The sequence below is a fragment of the Crocodylus siamensis genome, chromosome 2 (genome assembly GCF_052110815.1).
Source record: "Crocodylus siamensis isolate JL-2025a chromosome 2, ASM5211081v1, whole genome shotgun sequence".
Lineage (NCBI taxonomy): Eukaryota > Metazoa > Chordata > Crocodylia > Crocodylidae > Crocodylus > Crocodylus siamensis.
This window is the reverse complement of record NC_143396.1, coordinates 55,144,193-55,167,226: the sequence shown is the minus strand read 5'-3', so window position 1 is coordinate 55,167,226 and position 23,034 is coordinate 55,144,193. Positions and strand designations below refer to the sequence as shown.

Here is a 23,034-nt window from a genome sequence, read left to right as displayed (position 1 = left end):
ATACACAAGTGAATGTAAGTTTAAAGTACATGTTGGTTTATTGATAGCAGTGCTGGTGTTTTATTTATTGATAGCATGAGAATCATTCCACTTCTGTGTGTCATAGATTATGACTGGTAGACTTTGCCCAATAGCAATAACTATGTACAACAGGGGATGAATTGGATCAAGAGTCCCTAGTAATAGTTTACAAATTCTTGAGCAGTAGCTGTACGGACTAATCATCTGTGAGAAAAAGTAAGAATAACTTGAAAATATGCTTCTAAGAATTTTAAGTGAAATATGCGGTTTAAAAAGTAACGAATTGAAAATTGAATGTTTACAGACATTGTGAGGTTTGTTTTTTTAACTTAAAGGAACATTAAGATATTTCTGTTTACCCTCATGCTTCTTAATTATTAATAATTATGTGTATTTATTTCTAGATATTATGGCAAATTTTTACTTGAGTGTCATGGCTCTGGTCCTTTTTCTTAATTATACTGGATCTTCAGGGTTCAAGTCACAAGAGACAAGTTTTGGTATTCCCTACAATTCCAAATGCTGGTGGGATGGAAAGTTCCTGATGAATTGTTCTTTTACGGGGAAGTCTGCTATCCCCACGGATATATCACCAACAGTAACAGTACTTGATTTAAGTTATAACACCATCAGTGTCCTACTGTGGTCTAACTGGAGAGACGAAGAATGGAATATCAAACACCTGAATCTAAGTAATAACCTGATTTCTGAACTCCATTTAGATTCCTTCAGAAATCTACCATTTTTGGAAACTCTAAACCTCAATGGTAATGTTATCTATTATATTGTTCTGGATATATGTAAATCTGAAGACTGGTCTGAAAAACACGGAAAAGTGTATACTTACAGTCTCCTTCCTTTTTTAAAAGTATTGGCAATTGAGAGAAATAATCTTAGTGCAATTCCAAGGGGTAAGTATCAGCTGAGAGATTTTAAATATACATTTACAGACTTCATTTAGTTGAATGTGTTATTTAGTTATGTCAGGTGTGTTAGGCATGAAAAAAATCACCTTAATACAAGCCCAAAGGGAGCAGAACAAAATTATTTTTACAGGCTTTTCTATGGTTCTCATCACTGTAGTAACCAAATGCCTCAAAAAAAGCAATGAATTTAGCCTCCGTATCCTTTGGATGTACTCATGCCAATATCTGCATCCACCGATCTGTGGTGTCCAAATCCCTACCCTAGCCAAAAGAAAATTAGTGAAAAAGGACAGGGACTTTATAATTCCATTCTTGAGGGAAGTGAAAACTTGCATACAAAACTGGCTCAGATTTCAAAGTTTCAGAAATCAAAATCAAATAGTTCAGTTCTTTTTTTTTTTTTTTTTAATCACAGATGCCACCCAATTCTAAATGTATCTGAATATAATTCAATTTAAAACTCAAACCAAAACTGACAGCTGATGGTAAGAAGGGGAAGGATTTAAGGCTTAGATGCATAGATTATGGTACCGAGGAAACTGCAATGGTGACTCAACAGACAATCGAAGCTCTAAAAAGCACACAAATTATGCAGTGAACAAGTTAGAAAAATATTGGCATTTATGATGGTGCTTGAGCCCTGAATGCCTTTTGGAAAAAAAGTTCTGGTCATGCTAAAAGTTTCACACACTTTAGTGTCTGTAAATGGAACACAAAAGTTGTGGTAGTCCTGAATAATCTTAAATAAGTCTTAAGTGGAGCAGGGGTGTCAAAGTTCCAGCCTTCAGAGCCCTCCCAGCTAGCCTGCTGGGCTACCAGCAGACTACCAAAAGTTGGGGGAAGGGCCAGGGGGGCTGGGTCTGCCCCAGAATTCAGGGCCCCAAGACCCTGATGGATATGGGTGTCAGCAACAGTGGGGTGCATAAGGACTGCAGATACAGCCCTCACTTACCCTGTGCCAACCTGATCCCCACTACTGCCCCCAGATTCCTTGTTACCACTGACCCTATGAATCTAGCCTAGGAGCCCAGAAGTCAGTTTGACACCCTGAAGTAGAATATGAACTTTCACCCTGTTGTTTTGCCCTTTTGTCCTCAAATGATTCCAAATAAGTGGCAACTTGTGCCTTATCTTGAAATCTGAGGCACTTCTGTAGAAGCTATTGACACAGCTTGAGTTAGAATATTGCTGAGCATCCTAGTGATTGTTTTGCTAGATAAATGTAACCATGTGGTTGATAAGCTGTCATATATGTCAAGAAATCAGTATGTCTTGCAGAAGAACACTGGTCTGATGTTTATAATCAAATGAAAATTAAAGGAATTCAGTATATACCAAAACTGTCATGCCTGAAGGTAGTGTTTAAATTCAGTACATTCCCAAAGCATGCATGGGATAATAGTAGACTTCAATAGCTACTGTGCATATGTGCTTGGCAACAGAATTTGGCCAAAGATGTGGTTTAGCCAGAAGATGCCCTTGGAGCATTCTCTTACCAAAAGTGCTTTTTAGGGGTGAGTCCCTATAAAATAACCTCCATATAAAGCCACTAGGTGGAGAGTTGCATAACTATATTTTACTAATTTTATTTGCTGGCATGGTCAACAAGAACCCCATTTGAAGCAGTTAGATGAAAAAAAATTATTAGTTGCAAACAGCTACAAATGGGAAGTATGCATAAGGAGATGTTTTTTGACAGCATGGAGGAGTATTCCTGTTTTTCTGAACTCATAAATAGGAGAATTTCAGATCACAGTAATTGCTAAAAGAATAAACTAACTGGTATTGATATTATGTGGTCTTTAAAAACAAGACAATGTGGAATAGAAAGCAAGTTCAAGGACTGCATCAACCATTTGCGCCAAAATTTTTCACTTAAGGGAACTGGTGAAGCACTGAGAAAGCAGTTTGTATTTTGTCAAGCAAGAACATTAGATTCACAATGACTTCCATTGTATTTTCAGGACTAGGAATGCTGCAGTCTTTACAAAGTGTCCATCTGTCATCTAATGAAATATTACAGATTGAACAGAATGATTTTCACAACTGTTCGCAGCTAAAGAATATCTACTTACAAAATAACAAGATAACCAAAATTCATCCTGATGCCTTCAAGAATCTCAAAAAATTGCAGGTTGTAAAACCAGCATTATAATTTGTTCAGTAATAAGAGTTTGCATTACTACTTGTTAATGATATATTAAGTATAGTTTATTTAGCAGTAAGACATTAATCCATGATCAGCATATGATTTTTGAATGTTTGAACAAAATCTCTTATCCCCATCCTATGACAACTATTTTAAACCATAACTAGTTCATGAAATCGCAAAATATGCAAATATTTGTACATCTTTTAAGTGTGCCGGTTTTTAAAAGTAGACTTTTTATCTTATGAAATGACACTACTATTTATGTATTCATAGAATCATAGAAAAGTAGGTCTGGGAGAGACCTCAGGAGGTCATCTGACTGCCTGCTCACTCTGATCACTCCTCCCTAAACCACCCCATCCCATTCAAAGCTCCTTAAACCTTATGTGTATACACACCAACTTCAAAGTAGTAGACTAATGATAACGTAATAATTTAAGGAAAAGCATGTTACACAAAACTTTTATTTTAACTGAAAATAAGAACAAAGTCCTCTTCACACAGCAGCGGAAAGGGATCTCGGAGTCATTGTTGACACCAAGATGGACATGAGTCATCAATGTGATGACACAGTCAGTAAAGCTAACCACGCTTTATCATGTATTAGCAGGTGCATGACAAACAGGTCCAGGGAGGTAATACTTCCCCTCTGTGTGACATTAGCCAGGCCTTAGTTGGAGTGCTGCGTCCAGTTTTGGGCACCACACTTCAAGAGGGATATAGACAACCTCAAGAGGGTTCAGAGGAGAGCCATTCATGTGGTTAGGGGCCTGCAGGCAAAGCGCTATGAGGAGAGATTGAGGGCCCTGGATCTCTTCAACCTCCGCAAAAGTAGGCTGAGAGGTGATCTTGTGGCTGCCTACAGATTCATTGGGCAGGGCAGCACGGAATAGGAGATGCTCTGTTTACCAAGGCACCACTTGGAGTAACTAGGAACAACGGCCACACTGACAGAGAGCAGATGTAGGTTAGGTATCAGAAAGAACTTCTGTACAGTAAGGGTTGCCAGAATCTGGAATGGGTTTCCAAGATAGGTGGTGCTCTCCCCTACCTTGGAGGTCTTTAAGAGGAAGCTAAACATGCACCTGGTTGGGGTCATCTGACCCCAGCACTCTTTCCTGCCCAGGGCAGAGGGTTGGACTCAGTGATCTGCTGAGGTCCCTTCCGACACAAAAATCTATAAATCTAATGGGATGTTTTGTACTTTAGCCCACATTTGGCAGAATGTTCTACTTTGAGCAACTAGAGTCCACCAGGAGTCATATGGAGAACAAAATCTCCCAATTCTGGTTCCCTGAAAAATCTGTCATCTGGATTCTTCACAGGATCTGGCTTAGGTTACCAGGAGTCATGAAATGTGTGGTGCTTCTTCCTTAGTAAAGCCCTCTACAGTTAGAGAAGCTGGTGCAGACTCATTATAAAAGTACAAGCAAGATGCATGGACTTACCTATCAACCAAAACACAGGTTAACATGGCTTTTACAACATACTATGTATGGATGCACTTACCTTAGTGGCCAGACCATGTAGTTCCAGAATGCAATAAACATAACTCAAGTTATTTTTCCTGGTCACTCTTGTTCATTAACAGAAAAAGGGATCAATAGACAAAATATGTCTATGACAGTATTTCTCAACTTTGTTAGACTCAAGGTACTCAAAAGAAGCCAGATCTCAGTTTTCATTAGTTTTACTAAGAATTCAGAAAGACACACAGTAGACTAGAATGTTTTAACACCATGGATTCCTATTTAAAATCTCTAGGTTTATCTTTGTTAAAATTGTGTGGCAACCCACAGCACCCTTGAAAGGATCCCAAGGCTCCCCAGGATCCACAGCACACTGGTTGAGAATCACTGGTCTGTGTTATGGACTGCTGATAGCAAGGGTCAGTTAGCCTCCATGAAGCTCTCTGCTCCATTGCTTCATGGACCCAATCTAACTCATTTAAAGGTAGTTCAGATATTTCTGTGCTAAAGTATAGACATTACCCAAAGACAAATTTGCAAAGAAGAATAGGAGGAAATATAATAATAATTAAAATAACCAATTGGGACCTAAGATCTTTTATTTATATTTTCCATTTCCACAGGACCAAGATTTTTAAATTAACAAGATTTCAAATCAAAAAGTGGTAAATAGAGTTCAATAGTAGAGTTTGTTTAATATAGTTTTGCCTTTACACTTTTACTTTTGGCTACTTAACATTCATGCTTCATTCCTCACCTAAGTTGATCATCTGTGTGTATATATTGCAGAATTATCCTCCTCTAATATTAAACCACTGAAGGGGTGAAAATGATTTAATCAGGGAACAGAAGGAGAGAATACTATTGAGGCAATGTTCTGGGTTGAAGGAAATAAAGTTACTGTTAAAAACAAGGACATGAACAGAGGAACAGGGAGGGTCCTGCGAGAACAGCTGTACTCTATAGTATTCACTTTTTCTCTTTCCCCCCTCATACGCTAAAGCAGACTTTAAAGTAAGTTAATTCTAATCCCATCACCTTTCCTTTTTGTGGAGAAGGGGTTTCAGAAGCAGGCTGAGAAACATGGCTCTGGAGGTACACTGATGAGGAGGCTGGTGGTGAACCAAACAGTAAAAAAAAAAAAAAAAGCATAGAGCATTTTCATGAATAAACAGTCTTTCACAGAGGCTCCTAGTCACCGACTACTAAGAGGAACACCATGGAGAGGACCCAGCACACTATGCAGGAGGTCCACATATTATGATCAAATTTTGTGGAGAGAAACCTTTGCTCTTAATATATGAATTGGCATTTTCTGTACCTTTTAAATGATCAAATCAATCAGCAAAACTGTAGGGCAATTATATTTACAATATTAGGAATGTTTCCTTTCTCGTGCTTCCTTAAGTGTTTAGTATTCATATATTTAAGATGCCATTTGTTCTAATGATACAAAAGTTACATGCCATTCTTTTTTACGTTTTATAAATTAATTTTAAGCAATTTATTTCCAAATAGGTTCTTGATCTCAGCAATAACGTTATGACAACCATTCTACCAGAGATGTTCATAGAACTCAACATATTTCATCTTGAAGTGGATTTATCAAACAATCCCTGGATATGCAATTGCAGGCTGATGCGTTTCAAACAATTCCTTAGTTTTATTTCTGTATCCTTGAGGAAAAAAATGAGTATTTTATGCAGTGAACCTATCAGCAACCTGGGAAAACCTCTACTGTCTCTCACAAGTTTGGATTTAAACTGTGAAATGCTTGTGGATGATAACGTTTCACTAAAGAAAGCTATTATCGAAACAGGAGAGATATCTGTGCTACACTGTGGCGTGGATGAAACATGGGGTATGTAACACAATTGTGTATCCATCCACAGCTAAAATTCCTGCAAAACACATGCAGGATTAAAAAGGTTTCACACTAAATAATCTCAGGTGTATTTTATCACAAGTTTATGTTAATTCTTAAAGTTAGCTTAAAAATATTTTTATTTAAAAATGCTGCTAGATGAGGATATGAGAGAGGCTAATTTATAATGAAACAGTAGTCAGACAAGTAACTAAGAACAGCTAGTATATTAGAAATTGCTAGGTAGTTTGGAAGATGAAGAAAACAGAATAGGTCTATTAGAAACAATGGCTATTGGATACTGTTTCTGGGTAACTCAAAGAGAAATAAGATAGAACAAGTTGGTGTTTTATAATGAACTGTTGAAGGGAAAGGAGTTTTATTTTATCATTGTCACTACCCAAAGCCCTAAGCTCACAACTCACTCCATAAACAATTTCTCCTTGACCCACTACTAATATTAAACCCTCTGAATGTCAGTGACAAAATCCATGAGGCTAAGACTTTCCCTGCTTAGAGGAAAGGCTAAGACAGAGTCTGAATAAACAAGGAAATGTTGCGCTGGTTAGGAAGGCAAGGTAGCTGGGCACCAACAGACTAATGGGAAAGTAAAAAGCAGGTTCGAGGACCTTTCTTTTAGAATGGTTTACCTCCCAAATGAACAAATATGTTTGCCAGCTAGTATCTACTACCAGAATAAAAAACCATGAGAAAGTTTCTCTCTAAATGCCCAAATACACTAAATTGTATCCAAAAACGAACAGAAAGTTCATACAGATTCTTGAGCCCATATATAAATACAGTACCTGAAAGGTATGCCATAAACTATGGGCAACCACATAGTGCACTCAGAGAAGTTTCAATTGACTGTCAGATAGATACAGCTATAGATAAATATTTATCATGAGACAGACAGTAAGTCAGGTATTAGTGTAAATCAGGATGGCATTTGTGTAATTCCAAAAATTCTCCCAACAATTTTTTTTCTCATTTAAAGTATGGCAGTTTGGTACACAACAGTTCATAGCAGAAATGCAGATGAAGAGAATACCTTTTATAACCCACCAATTTATTGGTAGATAAGTGTTTTAAAATGAAAAATTAACACGTAAAATATTTAGAGAGATACCAGGCATGGGGTCCTTTTAAAATTGTTATGACAATCAAGACCATCAAGCAACAAGATTTATATTTGTAGTCAGCCTTTAATTCTTGACTATTTTCTATTCCATTTCAGAAAAAGAAGAAGTCTATTGGTGGACTCCTGGTGGCAGAATTTCCAAAGATAACTGGCTTCCTCATATTAAACAGAATGAAATTAACAATTTAGTTATATATAATGTTGGGAAATCTGCAGAAGGACTGTATGTGTGTATTTTCAACAAGACAAAAAAATATCTGATCTATGATGTGAAAGTGAAGCAAAAGCTTTCACCATTCTTGGTTAGAAATATCAGAGATATCAATGCTGCTTTTAGACGAGGGAGAACAGAGCAAGACTTTACCTTGGCAGTCTGCCTCTCCGTGTTCATCACGTTTGTTTGTGCATTTTGTCTTGGAGCTTTAAGCAGACCTTACATTAGCCCCTTGTGGAGACAAATGTGCAGAAACAAAAGTTCAGCTTCAGAAAACACACATTGCAATCAACATTTTTCAGCTGAAACCCTGACAAGAGAGAATAACAAAACTGCACCAACCAAGGCATGGCACAATTCATCTTTTTTGACTGGAAGCTCCTCAGAAGATGTAGGCTCCTCTAGCTTGCATCACCTTGCACTTCATAACAGAGTACAGGAAGAAAGAAACCAAGAACAAAGCAGCAACAGTATCAAAATAAATAAACAAAAGATGTCTTCAAATAGTCGAGCAACTGATTCTGCTAGTGAAGCAGATATAGTTACTGATAATGAACACTTTTCTTTAAGATCAGACCATCAGAACAGCAAAAACACCAATCCAAGCCAATCTAGAAGCAGTGATATTTCATCACATGATAGTCTAAAATACTCAATTAATGGAGATTCATGTTTCACAGGAGGAAACTCTTTAGCCCAAATACACGTAAATGGACAGATACCTGGAAGCAGTGATGTAAACAAAAGCTCTGATCTGTTGCATTCTGAATTTGCAGCATCTATGCTGGATTCTCCTAGGCTGAGAGAAGTGACATCCCATACTGAATCACTAACCATGCAACAGTTTAAGCCCCAAAACCATAACTATGATACAGTGCTTGAAATAAATGATAACATGAATGTATTTAGTGACAAGGAGGATTTTATTTTGCCCAAGAGTTATAAGAATGATGTATATGAAAATTTTAACACCTGGCAAGTACAAGGAAACTCTTGTGCTAGCATACCAGGGTATGGATCTAATATTAAAACTAACGAAAACAATCCAGTTGATATCTATAGTGACAGCACCTCTGCAGATGAAGGGTCTGAATTCACACTGAGTGATTGTAATTCTTTAGCAGAATGCGACTTCGAGCAATCTGATATTGGCAATGATCACTTAACCAGTCAGCCAGGACTGGAAAAAGTTTACTTAAACAGTGGTACTGAGAAGTTCTCTACGTTGCTAAGGAGTCCTAACATTAGCTCTGAATTTAAAGATGCAATGGAAGAACACAAAAATCAAAATAAAGAATGTTCTGAAACAGTTATTACTTCTGAATCAGGTACTGGTATGTCTGAAACAAATCCACTCACTCTTCAGCTCAATACATCTCAGGTTGATGAATTCAGCAGTCACATAATTTTGTCAGATTTAAACCCAGATGGTCTGCCAACTTATGAAACTCCCGATCTGTTCAAGTCAGAGTATGTTACCAGTCCACATTCAGCAACACAAAACATGAGTTCTAATTCATTCTGCAAATACAGTACAAGTTTTGATAATGCAATTTTATCATTAAAATATTCTCCCAGATCTACTGCAGGTAAAGAGGACAGTATTTCTAATGCCACTGATTTGCAACTGGATCAATCTTCTGCTCTCACGTCGCAGTTTGACAAGCCTGATCAGAAAGATGAAACTGAGATTAATATGGAAGAAAACCATGTAGCTCAGTGTTCTTCCCTGAAGAACTGTAGCAAAGACAATTTTACATTAAATATGGGAGATGTTAACACACCTCACATGAGCAACAATTTTATGTTTACATGCATGGATTTGGGTTCAGACATGGTCGCTAAGAAAGTATTGTCACCACAGTCCAATTTAGCTGTTGATGAATTCTCTCTTCAGTCCCATTCTGAAAGCACACATGCAAAACCTGCTCCAAAGACTACTGAGACACAGAATTTAGTGCAGCAGCAGCATATGAACATTTCTGAGACTTGTGCACAAAGAATGCAAAAGGGCTTTGATGAATACAAGGAAGAACAATTCTTGTCTGGAATAGATAAAGAAAATTCTAGCCCATACCAAACAGAACTACCGTTGCATAGTAGCATGGCAGATTCAAGTCACATTAGCTCTTCTAAGACAACACACTCATTTTTTGATGGAGAAAGATGCTTACAACTGGATCAGGGAAGAGAGAATGTCTGTTCCTCATCACATACCCAAAGCTTTTTAAGTGAAAATTTACAACCCAGTTTATGTGAGCTCCCAAAGCATGCAAAAGGAGACACCATCTCTAAAAGAACTGATTCCAAGGAGAATGGAAATGAAGCTTCTTTGGCAGATTTGGAAAATCTACAGATGGCGGCAGATCTCCATAAGTCAAGTGAAAAACCTGACCAAGCAAATAAAACCAGTTTAGGTCAGGGTACTTTTTTTGTTAAGAAGAAAAGAGTATTTGATAGTTTTGCCAACGTTCTGGAAACCAGGAAAATGAAGGACTGCACAAATTGAGAAGTAAATGTTAAATATCCATATAAAGACTTTGTAATATTTATAAAGGCATGTAATAGTTAATACAGCACTAATGTATTTAGATCAGGGTTGTCCAGCTTGAGAGTAGCCGGGGTGACACATGCCACACCAGTCACAGGCCCTGAGCTACATGCTGTGCAAGCTGTATGCTGTGGGGTAGGGGTGTGCAAAACAGGCTGTATTTGATTTGGATTCAGCTTAAATTGGGGGCAGTGATTCGATTAATTGATTTGGATCATGGTCCCGATTCAATTCAGCCTAAGTTTTGGAGAATCAGGTATTTGGCCACAGACACAGCTTTAAATGTTTTTTCTATATACCTCGAGGTACCAGGCGCAGCACATGAATGCACCTCCCGGCTCAGCGACTGGCCGCAGGGGGACCCCAGGTGCCCCCCCAGACCCAGGAGGCACCAATCACCGAGTCGGGAGTTGGGGAGAGGGATCCCCCCCATGCACACCCCGGCAGACCCAGAAGTGAACCACAAGTGCTTCTGGTCCACTTCCAGGTCTGCTGCCAAACATACTGGAGACCTCCCAGCGCTCCTGTGGGATGCCATGCGCCATCCGCCTCAGCATTCATAAGTCGCCTGGTACCACCTTGAGGTACGTAGAAAAAACATTTAAAGCTGTGTCTATGTCCATTCTAGTTATTTTAAATGAATAACCCACTTAGTAACTGTGACACTTTCCATCTCTCAGCAATCCTGAAGTATTTTTCTATGCTTCACTCATAAATGTCTTGTTTATCATCATATTTTCTCGCATAGCCCATGCCCCTCTATAAGATGCACACCTTGTTTTTGGAAGGTAGAATGAAGGAATAAATCTTTCCTTGAAAATACCAGTAAGTATGGTATTTTCATAGGGAAAAAGACAAACAGCTGTAGTGGGGGGAGAAGGAGCAAAAAGCCATGGATGTCATCAACATCGATGATCTCCTATTCAAATAGAAGCAACCAAACACAATGAGTTGACTGCAGCCATGGATCCAGTTTTCCCAGTGTGGATTTCAGCTTCACCAAAATTAATAAATCACCTAACGAGAGACTGGAGTCACTCTGAAGGAGCCCCTTGTCAGAAGGGTTTAAAATTTTATAAATGGACAAGTTCTGTTGTGAGCTCTGACCTACACCATAACATAACTTAATCTGAGGAGTACCAGACATGAAGTCTGTAAACTAAGAGCGAGTTAAAAAGCCTGATTTGGGAGTCAAGTGTCTGAATACAACTGACTCAGTAAGCTTAATAGGTTTGTAAAGCCCAAGATTTAGGTCTCATATACCTGGCAAGGTGTCATTAGGGAAAGGGGCTCAACCAGGACTGTAACAAAAGATTTTTCTGCATTCTGCTGACATTTAGTTTTGTTTTCTTCTGCAGGTCCAAGTGTGCTCAGGGCCCAGCCTTCCCTCCAGTTCCTTTCTCTAGACATGTCTGGTTACTTACTACTGCTTCTGTTTCTACTAGGGAGCCCTCCAATAAAGAGTTAATGGTACAGAGAAGCTCCACCAGCTCTATCCCAGTATAAAGTAGCAGAATTGATCCTGTGCAACTTCAGAGCAGCTGGGAACCAGGAACTGCACCAGCTGTGGGCCCCAGGCCACACATTCAGACCCCCCACCATGCTCTGTCCCCTCAATGCATGAGCAACATGAGCCCTAACCATCACCACAAGTGCCCCAGTGCCATTGTTTTGCAGGCAAACCCCCACCACACTGCTGCCATGCAAGTGGAACAAACCCTCCTGCTGCTGCAACCATGCAAGGGAGCCTCCCCACCCCCAACCCAACCCAACCCTACCCTACCCTGCTGTTGCCACAGAAGCAGCAAAAGTACTCCCTGCCCCCCAGAAGCTCCCACTTCACAGCAAGCCACCTCACACCTGAGCCCCCCCCACAACTGCTGCCATGTGAGCCCACCACTCCCCACTGCTCAGGCACCAACCTCCCAAGCCTCCTCTTGCCATGCTCCCCTGCTCTGAGACCGCAGCTGCTACTCCAGCAGCAGGAACAATGGGGGATTGGCAGCCCAGCAGGAGCCCACAAGCTGTACTTTAACCCCTTGTAGGCCAGATGGGACTTGAGGGCTGCCAGTTAGCTAGCCCTGCTCTACAGAACAGGGGAAGTGGCTAATGCACAAAGTGCTAGGGGGAAAGGAAAAATGGGGAATTTACTTTCCTTTTATTCCACAGCTATTGCAGCTTAGATTTTACTAGTAACAATTGTAAGGTAAGTGATGTGATTTAAAAAGCAGACTTTCAAGCTGATTTTTTCCTGCCCCTAGCTTTTCCATGATAGAATGTCTTATAAAGTCATTCTTCTCCCTTACAGGCTCATATGAATATTAATTAACATATATGTCTACTACATTGAGATTTGTGGATAGAAAGCATTCTGTAAGAGGAAAGCACTGTTCAGTTGCCCTCATCTTTGTGAAGAAAGCAGTTTAAAACATTTAACAAAGAGTAGGCTTGCTAGGAGGTCCCTGAAACTAAATTTAGATCATAGGAAAGTAGGGCTGAAGGAACTTCAAAAGATCATCTACTCCACTCCCCTGCTCAAGGCAGGAGCATCTCTGACTCAACTATCCCAGACAAGTATTTGTCTAACCTAAACCACTCTTGAACATTTCTGGGGATGGGAACTGCATTTCTCTAGGTAGTCTCTTCCAATACTTGGCTACCCTTAGAAAGTTCTTCCTAATCTCCAGCCAAAATGGACTCTGCTGCAGCCTCAGGCCATTGGTCCCAGTCTCTTCCCCTATTTCCATTCTTTTTATGATTACCCTTCAGCTCGGTGAAGACTACTATAATAGCTCTCCTCTCCTCTAGATGTACCACATCTAGTTTTCAGCTTTTCCTCCTAAATCATGCTTTCCAGGACTTTGTTTTGTTGCTCTGTACTGGATTCTTTCCAATCTGTCCACATCCTTTTTGAACTGGGGGCCCCAAAACCAGACCCAGTACTTCAGGTGAGGCTTCACTGCTGAACAGAACAGATCACTTCCCTTGATTTGAAAGCAACACCTCTCTTAATACAACCCAGGATGCTGTTGGCCCTTTTTTGTAACAAGAGCATACTGTTAGCTCATCTCAGTTTATGGTTTACTGTAACCCCCAGGTCCTTTCTGTGCAGCACTGAAGCCTAGCCAGTCACTCCCCAGTCTGTATTTGTGCATGAGATAATTCTGTCCCAAGTCCTTGTTGAATTTCATCTGATTGATTGAAGACAACTTCTCCAGTCAATCCAGGTAATTTTGGATCCTAGTCCTAGCTTCCAGAGTATCTGCAACTCCACCCAACTTAGCATCACTTGCACATTCGCTAAGCATCAATCAATGCCATCAGTCAAATCATTATTAAGATGTCAAACAATATTGGGCCCTGGACAGACCCCTGGGGAACTCCACTTGATGAGAGGAGGGAGGGAAAAGAAAGGACGCAACACAACAGGTTAAGAACATCTGTGATAGTTTTCCCTAAAATACTTGTAGTTGCACAAGTTGAGCTAAACATTCAGGAATAAACTCAGTGCTATGATGAAAAAATAGTAAAAAGAAAAAAAATACTTATTGTTGGATTAATGTAAAAAGGATAGACTCTACTTTAGCCAAAAGCAAAGCCGAACTGCTGACCCAGAAGACTTAGTTTTGTTGGAAGATTAAGCTGGGAGAAAAACAGCTGTGGAAGGTCCCAATCAGATGACTTTTACTACTACCATCAATTAGGATAGACAGGTGTCACTATATCTGATAAAGATTTAGACAGCTTAACTGGATGTGGAACAGGTTAAGGTCACTTCCCACTTTAGACAAATACCTCTGTTAGCCCTGTCAGCTCCTCTTAACCTATATGAATTCTTCTACACTTCTAAGGTAACTGAATAATGAAATGGAAATGCTTTTAAAGAGACAGTTAGATAGTCATTTGTTCTTTATTTCACTCCTGTATTTATCAATCTGGGTCTCTGTGGACATGGCCACTAGCAATTTATGCCAATTATTGTAGCAGTTTAGCCATGTTGTTCTCTTCCAGCCCTACAAGGTTATCTGGTCCAGGCCCCTCTTCAAAACAAGATCATCCCTGACTCAATCATCCCAGTCAAGTGTCTGCCTACACAGTTCTGGAAAATTTCCAGATGGCAATTCCACAACTTCTCTAGGTAACTTGTTCAATGCTAGACTACCCTTATAGTCAGCAAGGTTCTCCTAATCTACAATTTAAATTTCCTGTTCTGCTTGAAGCCATTGCCCCTAGTCCTGTCTCCTACAACTACCATCTCCATCTTCTTTACAGTTGCCCTTCAAGTATTTGGAGATTGTTATCAAATCCTGCCTCAGTCTTCTCCCCTTCAGACTAAATAACCCTAGCTCTTTCAGGCTTTCTTCATAAATGTTTCCCAAGCTACTTTTGTCCCTCTCTGCTGGGCTCCTAATCTAATCCACATCTTTCGTTAAGTGGGGTACCCAAACTGGACACAGTTCTCCAGATTAGGCCTCAAGTACCAAATAGAGTGGAAGAATCATTTTCCTTGATTTGCAGATGCTCCTGTTAAAACAACCCAGTGCATCAGGAGTGTCAAACATATGGCTCCCAGGCCATAACCAGCTGAGAGAGCCATTCCACCTCACTCAGTGGTCTACAGGAATATGGGAGCATGGCCTGCCACAGAATTCTGTTTCTGGGCCACACAGACATAGCTGTTGTCTGTTCAAGCGTTAGCAAGGGCTGTGCTGACACAGCCCTCCTTGCCCTGCTGCTGCCAAACCCATGCCACTCCAGCCTGGGAGGAACAGCACCACTAGAAATGATTCCAGGAGAGAGTCTGCAACCATCCCCCTGCTCTTTGTACTTTCCCCAGACCAGGGTGACTCTGGTTTGGGGAAAACATGGGCTGCTCCCCAATCCTCCCATTCCCAAGGGACTGGAGCAGCAAGTCAAAGCCCCCCGCCTCTCCCAACCTGCTTCTCACACCAAGGATTCCAGTCCAAGAGGCGGGCAGGAGCTTGCACCGCTGCTTCCTCTCAGCTGAGAAAACAGGCCTACAAAAAAATCCTCATCTAACTCCATGGGACTCTAATGCAAGAAGCAGGCAGGGGCTTTGTCCCACCATCCTAGGGAGAACCTCCCTCAGCCTTCCAGTTTATGGCCCAGCTGGCTTTCTCATGCCCTGCCCCCCAGCTGAGCAGCAGGGACAGGTGATTAAAAAGCCAGTGGAGACAGGAACGGTGTTTGAGGAAAGCCTCCCTAAGCCCAGCTCCACCAGCTTTTAAACTGCTGTCCCCACTGCCCACCTGAGTGGTGGAAGAGAGAGAAGAGGCAAGAAGAAGCAACCAAAAATGGAGGGAGTACTGAAGCCCCTACCCACTTCTTACACTGGGAACTCTCTTGTGAGAAGCAAACAGAGAGCAGCTGGCTACCCCTCCAGTTCCTGTTTCCATCAGTCCTGTAAACAACTGGTGACCCCAGTCTTGGGAAAGCAGAGGAGCTTTTCCCCCAGCTCCACACCTACTGGTTCCCGGGAGTTAAGCTGGAAGAAAGTGTGCAGGTGTTCAGTCTCCAAGAGGATCTCCCAGGACCAATTTCTACCTGGTTTTGTCAGGTTATTTTTCTCCCATAGTAGCCATTTCTGCTCCAGGACAAAAAGATTTAATGTCTACAAACTGGGTTTCTACCAGGAGAAATATTCTCCCAGTTTCTGGAGAAATTAATATTCTCCCAATTTCTGGGCCACTGACAACCCAGAGAAGACAAGCCCTTTGAGGCTTTTCAGAGTGAGTGAAATAATTTATGGCTTTACAGGATAATAACAACATTCTTCATTTGCATGAAAATATGTTTATAAAAAGCAAGTGCCTTCCCCCCCACCCCAGAATAAGCAGTTTCCCACTATCCAAAATTATTCTCTTCAATTACCAAGCCAATCCTGCTCCACCCCTTTGCCACCAAGTACACTAATCACTCGTCCACTTCTTTGTTGCCAATCTTGTTGTCCTAAATCCACCAACACTTTTTTTCTCTATACCACCCATTGTTTTCCCACAAGCCACAAGTGATGTCCCTGACAGTTATGTATTCTCCCTTCATATAATCATCATTGACCTTTTCCTCATGCTGTCACAGATAACAACTTCTCTTTGTGCTTTGTTTTGGTTTTCAGAATGCTGTTCTCATCTTTCCATCATACTAATGTTGTTAAAGTATACCAGTTCTCATAGCCCACAGCACCCAGGTGAGTCATGTGGCTAGCATCACATCCAGCCACCTCTGACATCCTAGGGTGAATGACCAAGTAGCAATATTGAGCCAGGCTGGCTGTGGGCTACCTCCAACAAATCCAAACTCAATCCTGGGGAACTATAAGCCTCATCTACTGCTGCTCTCAATCACTCAGCCCGTATCTATTAATCTTTTCCCTCTCTCATGGTTGCTTCTCTTAGAATTCTGTTCTTCATTCCCTACTTTGTCCCTTTAAATTTTATTCAGGTGATTTAATCTGTTCTCTGAACAACAACTATACCATCTTTATCTGCATGATCAAAACACCTGTTTCTGTCCCAAGTGTCTCTGTTCAGTCTCAGCCAACTTCCAGTCCCTAATAACACTCCCATTAAGCTCAATTTGGTAGTATCTGAAGTTTTGTTTCTGCTTAAAAATAATTCTTTGTCCCACGCTTGAGAAGCCTTTGCTTATGAAATCTATACCGTCCTCTTTCATCCACTTTCTCCAAACAAGGCAGTTCCCAAATTCAAGTGATCCTTCTTTTATGCTAATCCATCTCCTCCTCTCTCCATTGACCATATCCTGACCCAGTTATAACAGCCCTCTTTCCTCACACATTCAAATTACTACACCTAAAATTATTGCTTTTTCTACCTTCCCTGATCATGTGAGCTTCAGGTTCCCTTTTAGTTCCCTTCCCTGGCTCTTACTTATCAAACTACTTTTCCTCCAAGGTCCTGAACACTGTCCTTTCCGATGGCTTAAATCCCCCCCAACCTTTTTATTCAATTTAAACCTTTATTTTTCCCATGCATCTTCCCTTAATACTTGTGTTCTTTTGTACTACCCAAATTGATTAAAATAAACTCCCTTCCAATATAAGCAAAACCTCTTCCTCCTACTAGTTTATATTAAAACTTTTCACCATGACCAATGTTTATGTTATCTCCCAAATAATTGTATAAAAGTGGGTCTGTATCTGTATAATCAGCATAACAAAAGCAGTATAATTTATGTTTAGATAAACCTTAGGCTGCCGTACGCTGTTGATGTTGGATAAATACATTTTCCAACAAACAGGCTCCATGAATTCTTGAACTGCTGTATGGATTCTTGACCGAAGACTTATCCAGGAGAACACTAAAGTGGTTTCTCTTTGTCAGCTGCAACATCACTTCCATTTTAGATTATTATTCCAGACGCTCCCTTTTCCAAACTTATTCTCTGGAACATGTTTTAACAGTTTAAAATGAATTCTGTAAGAGTGACAGGAACAATATTTCATATAATACTAAAGAAGAACAGACCTCTAAGAGTTGTCTCAAATATTCTTTGTTCTCTCTAAATTGTTTTAGGTCTCTCTCCCTAACCCAAAAATAGATTTGTAATTCAACCACAATAGTGAAAAAAGACTTCAAAAAAATAATAATAAAAAATCACAGACTCACATAAACATAGATGGTGTACTCATATTTCTGTCATTTAAAACCTATTAAAATACATCGTTCAGTTAGGATTCTTGGACTCCATACTGCTAGAAATTTTAATTTATTTTTTCCTGCCTGTTCTTCATAATATAAATTGAGTAGCTTACTACACGCCAAATATTTTACTTTAGAACTTGTTCCTTTCAAAACAAGATAAAATATAGCTATTTGAGGTTTTACACACTGCCTCAAATAAAATATTATTTACATTTATGAGGACTAGAGCTACCCTTTTTTCAACACGATGATGAAATTATTCAGAGAAATGCCATAAATAGTGTATATTTAAAGAGAGGTGAACAGTTCATAAAGATGCTCATTGTCCAGTTCCGCTAGAAGAGATATATTTGGAGAAGTTCTCTGCAAAAAGAAAACTTCTAATTACAAGATATACACATACCCCACTGTTAAGCATAAAGCATTTCCTAACAAATTTTAATAATGCCTATTCTTTATATTAAGGGAGTAAAAAGCACAAGATTGTATAAATGCCCCTTAGCACAATACATTAGGATTTGCTGCACAGAAGTTCTGCAGTACTACAAAAGTAGCCAAAACACTAAAGTTTAACACAAATGTAAATAGCTAAAAAAACTAAAACCTAACTTAGATTATATAGGCAAGTTCAACTATAACTGTATTTTAAAAAGAACTAAGTCTCTTCTAAACAAGGTCAGTTCTGGGCCAGTACTTTGCACAGCAAATTCAGAAGAAAGTCTGTTTTTGAACTGTGAGCCACAGAAAAAGTCAGGTTCTGAAACCAACACAAATACTGTTTATTTGTGGGATCCATTAACTCCAGCATAACCTAAAAAAGCCAACGAGCTGAACTCAGGTTAAGTGGCATAACAGTACTTTAGTCAGGCTGCGAGTCACAGGACTGTAGCACGCCACATGTATGTAATATGCAAATACCTAAGAGCATTCACAGTTGTAGGTTAACTGTTGTCCCCGTAACAGCAGTGTTGGTAAAAACTATTTTGCAACAACACATGCACAACCCCCTCCCCCGCACACACACAACCCCCCCTCAAATTTTGATCTGAATTACAGACAACCAATGGTTGTGTTGGTAAATGAATTCTATACACTTGTACAATATGAAAGGATAAAATATAAGGCTTACAAGAGGTATTTCTAGCAGGTATACGAAATCAGGGGCACAAGCTAACCTTTAAAGTTCTCATACTTAAGTTTCTTAAAATACTCTTGAAACAAATGCGTTAAACATGTGACGAAAGGTCCACAGAAATCTGTAAAAGCCCCAGCAAAACTAAGACACACCTCCATCCCATCCAAAATATGTCTGAAGAACATTAGATCAGCAGCCCCATTTGATTGTGCATTAGCACTTTTGAGGAAATAATGAAACACTTGAGCTTCTGATACAATAGTAAAAATCTGTGGTTAATTGTTTGTTTAAACTCACAATGGGAGCTGCTACAAAAACTTATTCTTAATCAATTCTCATTGCTTACACTGTATTTTTATTTGCAATAGACTTGTTTTAAAATGGACAATAAAGGTAATACTCAGGAATAAACAGCACATCCCCATCTATTAGTGTAGGATTGTTCTACTCTATCTGGCAGCAGAAAGAATTGGTATAACTATAACCTAACAGTGTTCTCCTGAAACTAACATTCCTTATTCTTAATCTATTAAATAAGGAACTTTAACAATGCCTATCATTAATCAAACTTAAATATTTTTGTGATATGAATCAATATAGTACCAGAACACTAATTTCCTCTCTCTACTTGCCACAGTTACACATAGATCATTAAATCTTCACTATAGGGACAAGTATTTTACACTAGAAGTATGTGCAAAGAATTTAAGATATGCTCCTCACTATTCTGTGTCTTTGATTTAACTTTTGGCTAAAAAATTGGTACATTTTCTGCATTTTCTATTAAAGAACAACGGGTATGACAATGTGCTATTTTTTCTTAAAGGAAACTATGTACTTAATAGAAGGCAAAGTGAACAAATTTTAAAAAGTTGTAATTTAATGTAAAAAGTTGTTCCTCTAAGATGCATTCAGCCTTGAAGTCCTCTGTTTATCCACAGACCAACTACAGGAAAGGCAGCAGAATGGCAAGCTGGGTTAATGAGCTGGGAAATTCATTCAGTGTCAAGTCATTCAGCTTTGGGTTTCTACAATGTAAATGCCAATAAAAGTGCTAATTATCTGCAAGTATGTTAGGGGTCTGCTTTATGACACCTGCATATTAGAAACTTGCTGAGGACCAAAAATACAAATTTCATCTCTTCAACTGAAAGGATAGGCAATTCCAGTCATCATTAATATGGTCCATATTTAAACCAATTTCCCCCTCTTTGCTTCCCCTCCTAAAAAATAGTTTTTAAATTAAATTTTAGATTCTGTTAAACAGTACAATCTGCAAAAAACAGCAGGGTGTGATCTAAACACACAGATTTCTATTGACCCTGTTTTGCCAGATATCTATCACATTACTGAGTTTCTTTGGCTCTTGCCTCCATTATTGGAAGCCAGGTTATTTGCAACATACAAAAATTTTTCTGCCACAAATCTTGTATTTTAGCATTAACTGTGCCACCCTTGCTAAAAGCTTGCCTGAAATTGTAACTAGCTTAGTATTTATGAACACTTACAGTGTTTCACTTAAGTTTCCAGCAACCATGATACAGCCTAACTTTTCAAGCAATATTGCTTCCAAGTTATTTTAGAGAACTAAACCAGTAGCTCCACAGATGTTTTCTCTATAGCTATACCTGTAGTAACATACACATTTACATTAGAAATCTTATTAAAAACAGGTGTTTTAATAAGAGGCTTATTGTAAACAAATGCCATACTCCATTTAATTACCATCATGTGCAAACTAGCATCAAATATGGAATTCATATTATGTGTTAGCATACAAACAAGTAACAATTATGTATGCTTTGTCATTATGAGAACTTTGAGAGTTCTATTTGTTTTTATCCCCTGGCAACCTAAACATGACTTTGGTGGGAAAAGGCAGTATTTTCATTTTACAATGATGCGATTTTAGATTTTGTATATGCACATATACTTTTAAATATATACATGACTTTTGTCTTTGGTGGTTGAATTCGGAAAAAAACAGTTTTAAACACAAACCAATTACAAGTAGCAAAAGACCTTAGACTTTCTGGTCCAGCAGAGCAGCTTGGTGTGCTTTTGATTAATTAGGCTTCATCCCAAAGTTCTGTCTTTGACACAATCAGGAGTTTTGTCAGAGATTTCAATAATAGCAGAACTGGACCTTTAATACAGTTGGAAGTTTGGAATATTTTAACTGATCCTTATGGGCCAACATTTAATAGCACCAGATACTTCAACAATCTGTTTTTTAAATCAACATAGACATTACTTTACGAAGAAAGGTAAGGCAAAGACAACATGACAAAAGCAGAGAACTTAAGACACCACTCCATTCACTCATCTTCCCAAAGCAATGGCTATCACCTTCTTATGTAAATAATCAAATGAGTGAAAAAGGAAGGGGCCCCGTAAAAAAGGAATTACATCATTAACTCTTAAATGCTGGTGTTTAATGTGCCCATTGCCTGCAATGGACATTCTGTCAGGAAAATCCAAACCCAGCATGAAAAAAGTAGTAACTTTTCGTTATTTAGTGTAATTTTTAGTTACTCAGTCACACAAATTTATAGCATGGGAAAAACTAACTGAAATTACAAACAAAAATCCAAACCTAGGTTAACTGTTGGTTAGGGATTATAGGTCTTAACTCCCCCAGCACTAATTTTAGATAAAAGTTTAAATTTCTCTTTATGGCAACACAGTTCAAACAACCTTGAGAAAATCAAAGCAAAAGAAATATGCCAAAGGCAATTTACAAAAGTCTAAAACCCATTTTTCAAAGGTACTTTAATTTGCTCACTTGTGCCTACTATAATCAAACTACTGCAGTTTTAACATTAAAACGCCCATACTTTCTTCGCCAAGTGGAAATCATCTCTGGCATGTACAACTATTACAGTTTTAATAATAATTTTTAAAAGACACCAATACTTTTCCCTTGCTAAAGAAAAGTGATGTTTGGCATGTACCTGCAAAGTAAGTTTTAATGAAGCTTCTCTCAGAAACTGGCATCTTAAACAGTAACATTAAAACTTGCAATAGTTCCTCGTGGTAATTATGTCCAAACAGTCTGTAATTTTTTTTTTTGGAAATGCTACATTTGAGACCAAATGAAAAAAAAAAAAAGATAAAATAAAAGTTACATATTCATTGAAGGTGACTAGAAATATGCCACAAAATTATTTTTACAATACATTTCTGCAGAAATAATCCCTAGGTGAAGCATTTTTATACACATATACAAAATTTAGACAGCAATATACACATAATCACAGTGAGGACGCTGGCAAGTTCACCAATTTGTAGTGTAAATACAAAATGCAAAGCAGCTTTCAAAGAGAACAATGCTACACAGCAAGCAGAGCTGGCCTGTTAAATAGCAAACACCGAAAGTTCCCTGCAAAAGGGATACAGTGCAAGAAAAGCAGCATGCACTTTGATACAAACAGCAGTTTATGGCTAATGGTTGACATAACTGTGGTAACAGTGACCCTTGAGCAGCTCTGCATAGTTAAATTCCTATGTCATCTGTTTTCCTTTATACCACTCCACAAATTCATCCAACAACACTGGCCCTGTAGAGAGAGATCAAATTATTATATTTCATTATATTTTTTCTCATCTTGAAAAATGAACTGAAGAATTAGGGTCATATGGAGAAAAAGAGAGGGAATTAAGAATACTTCTAAAGAAATAATACTTACAGGCCCCATCTTCATCATAATTACTGAGGTCAAGGTTAATTGTTCTGCTGAATTCTAGAACATTGCACCATTGGTCCTTGTTGATAACTTTGTATTTTGATTGCTGCTTGAGACAAGAAGCATAAATTATAAAAGGGATCCTGGTTTTCTCTGATAAAAAAAGTTGCAAATTCTCTGGTAAAACCCCCAA

The 23,034-nt window shown here is 38.9% G+C and overlaps 2 protein-coding genes across 6 annotated transcripts in view; one reads left to right on the top strand and one right to left on the bottom strand.

Moving 5' to 3' along the window:
- Positions 1-110: 110 nt before the first annotated feature.
- Positions 111-22,284, top strand: LRRC66 (leucine rich repeat containing 66). The gene is made up of 4 exons (XM_090035916.1): positions 111-932; positions 2,912-3,081; positions 6,087-6,429; positions 7,670-22,284. Exons 1-4 carry the CDS (start codon positions 431-433, stop codon positions 10,294-10,296), a joined length of 3,642 nt encoding a protein of 1,213 aa, XP_089892042.1. The 5' UTR covers positions 111-430; the 3' UTR covers positions 10,297-22,284.
- The window catches only part of DCUN1D4 (defective in cullin neddylation 1 domain containing 4), a 72,962-nt gene continuing 71,836 nt past the window's right edge, over positions 21,909-23,034 (bottom strand). For all 5 annotated transcript variants that reach the window (XM_090035910.1, XM_090035913.1, XM_090035911.1 and 2 more), the window contains 2 exons: positions 22,845-22,947; positions 21,909-22,715 (listed from right to left, as the gene is read on the bottom strand). In XM_090035910.1, coding sequence (XP_089892036.1) covers positions 22,660-22,715; positions 22,845-22,947 — 159 coding nt within the window. In that variant the 3' untranslated portion in view covers positions 21,909-22,659. The remainder of the gene's footprint in view (positions 22,716-22,844; positions 22,948-23,034) is intronic.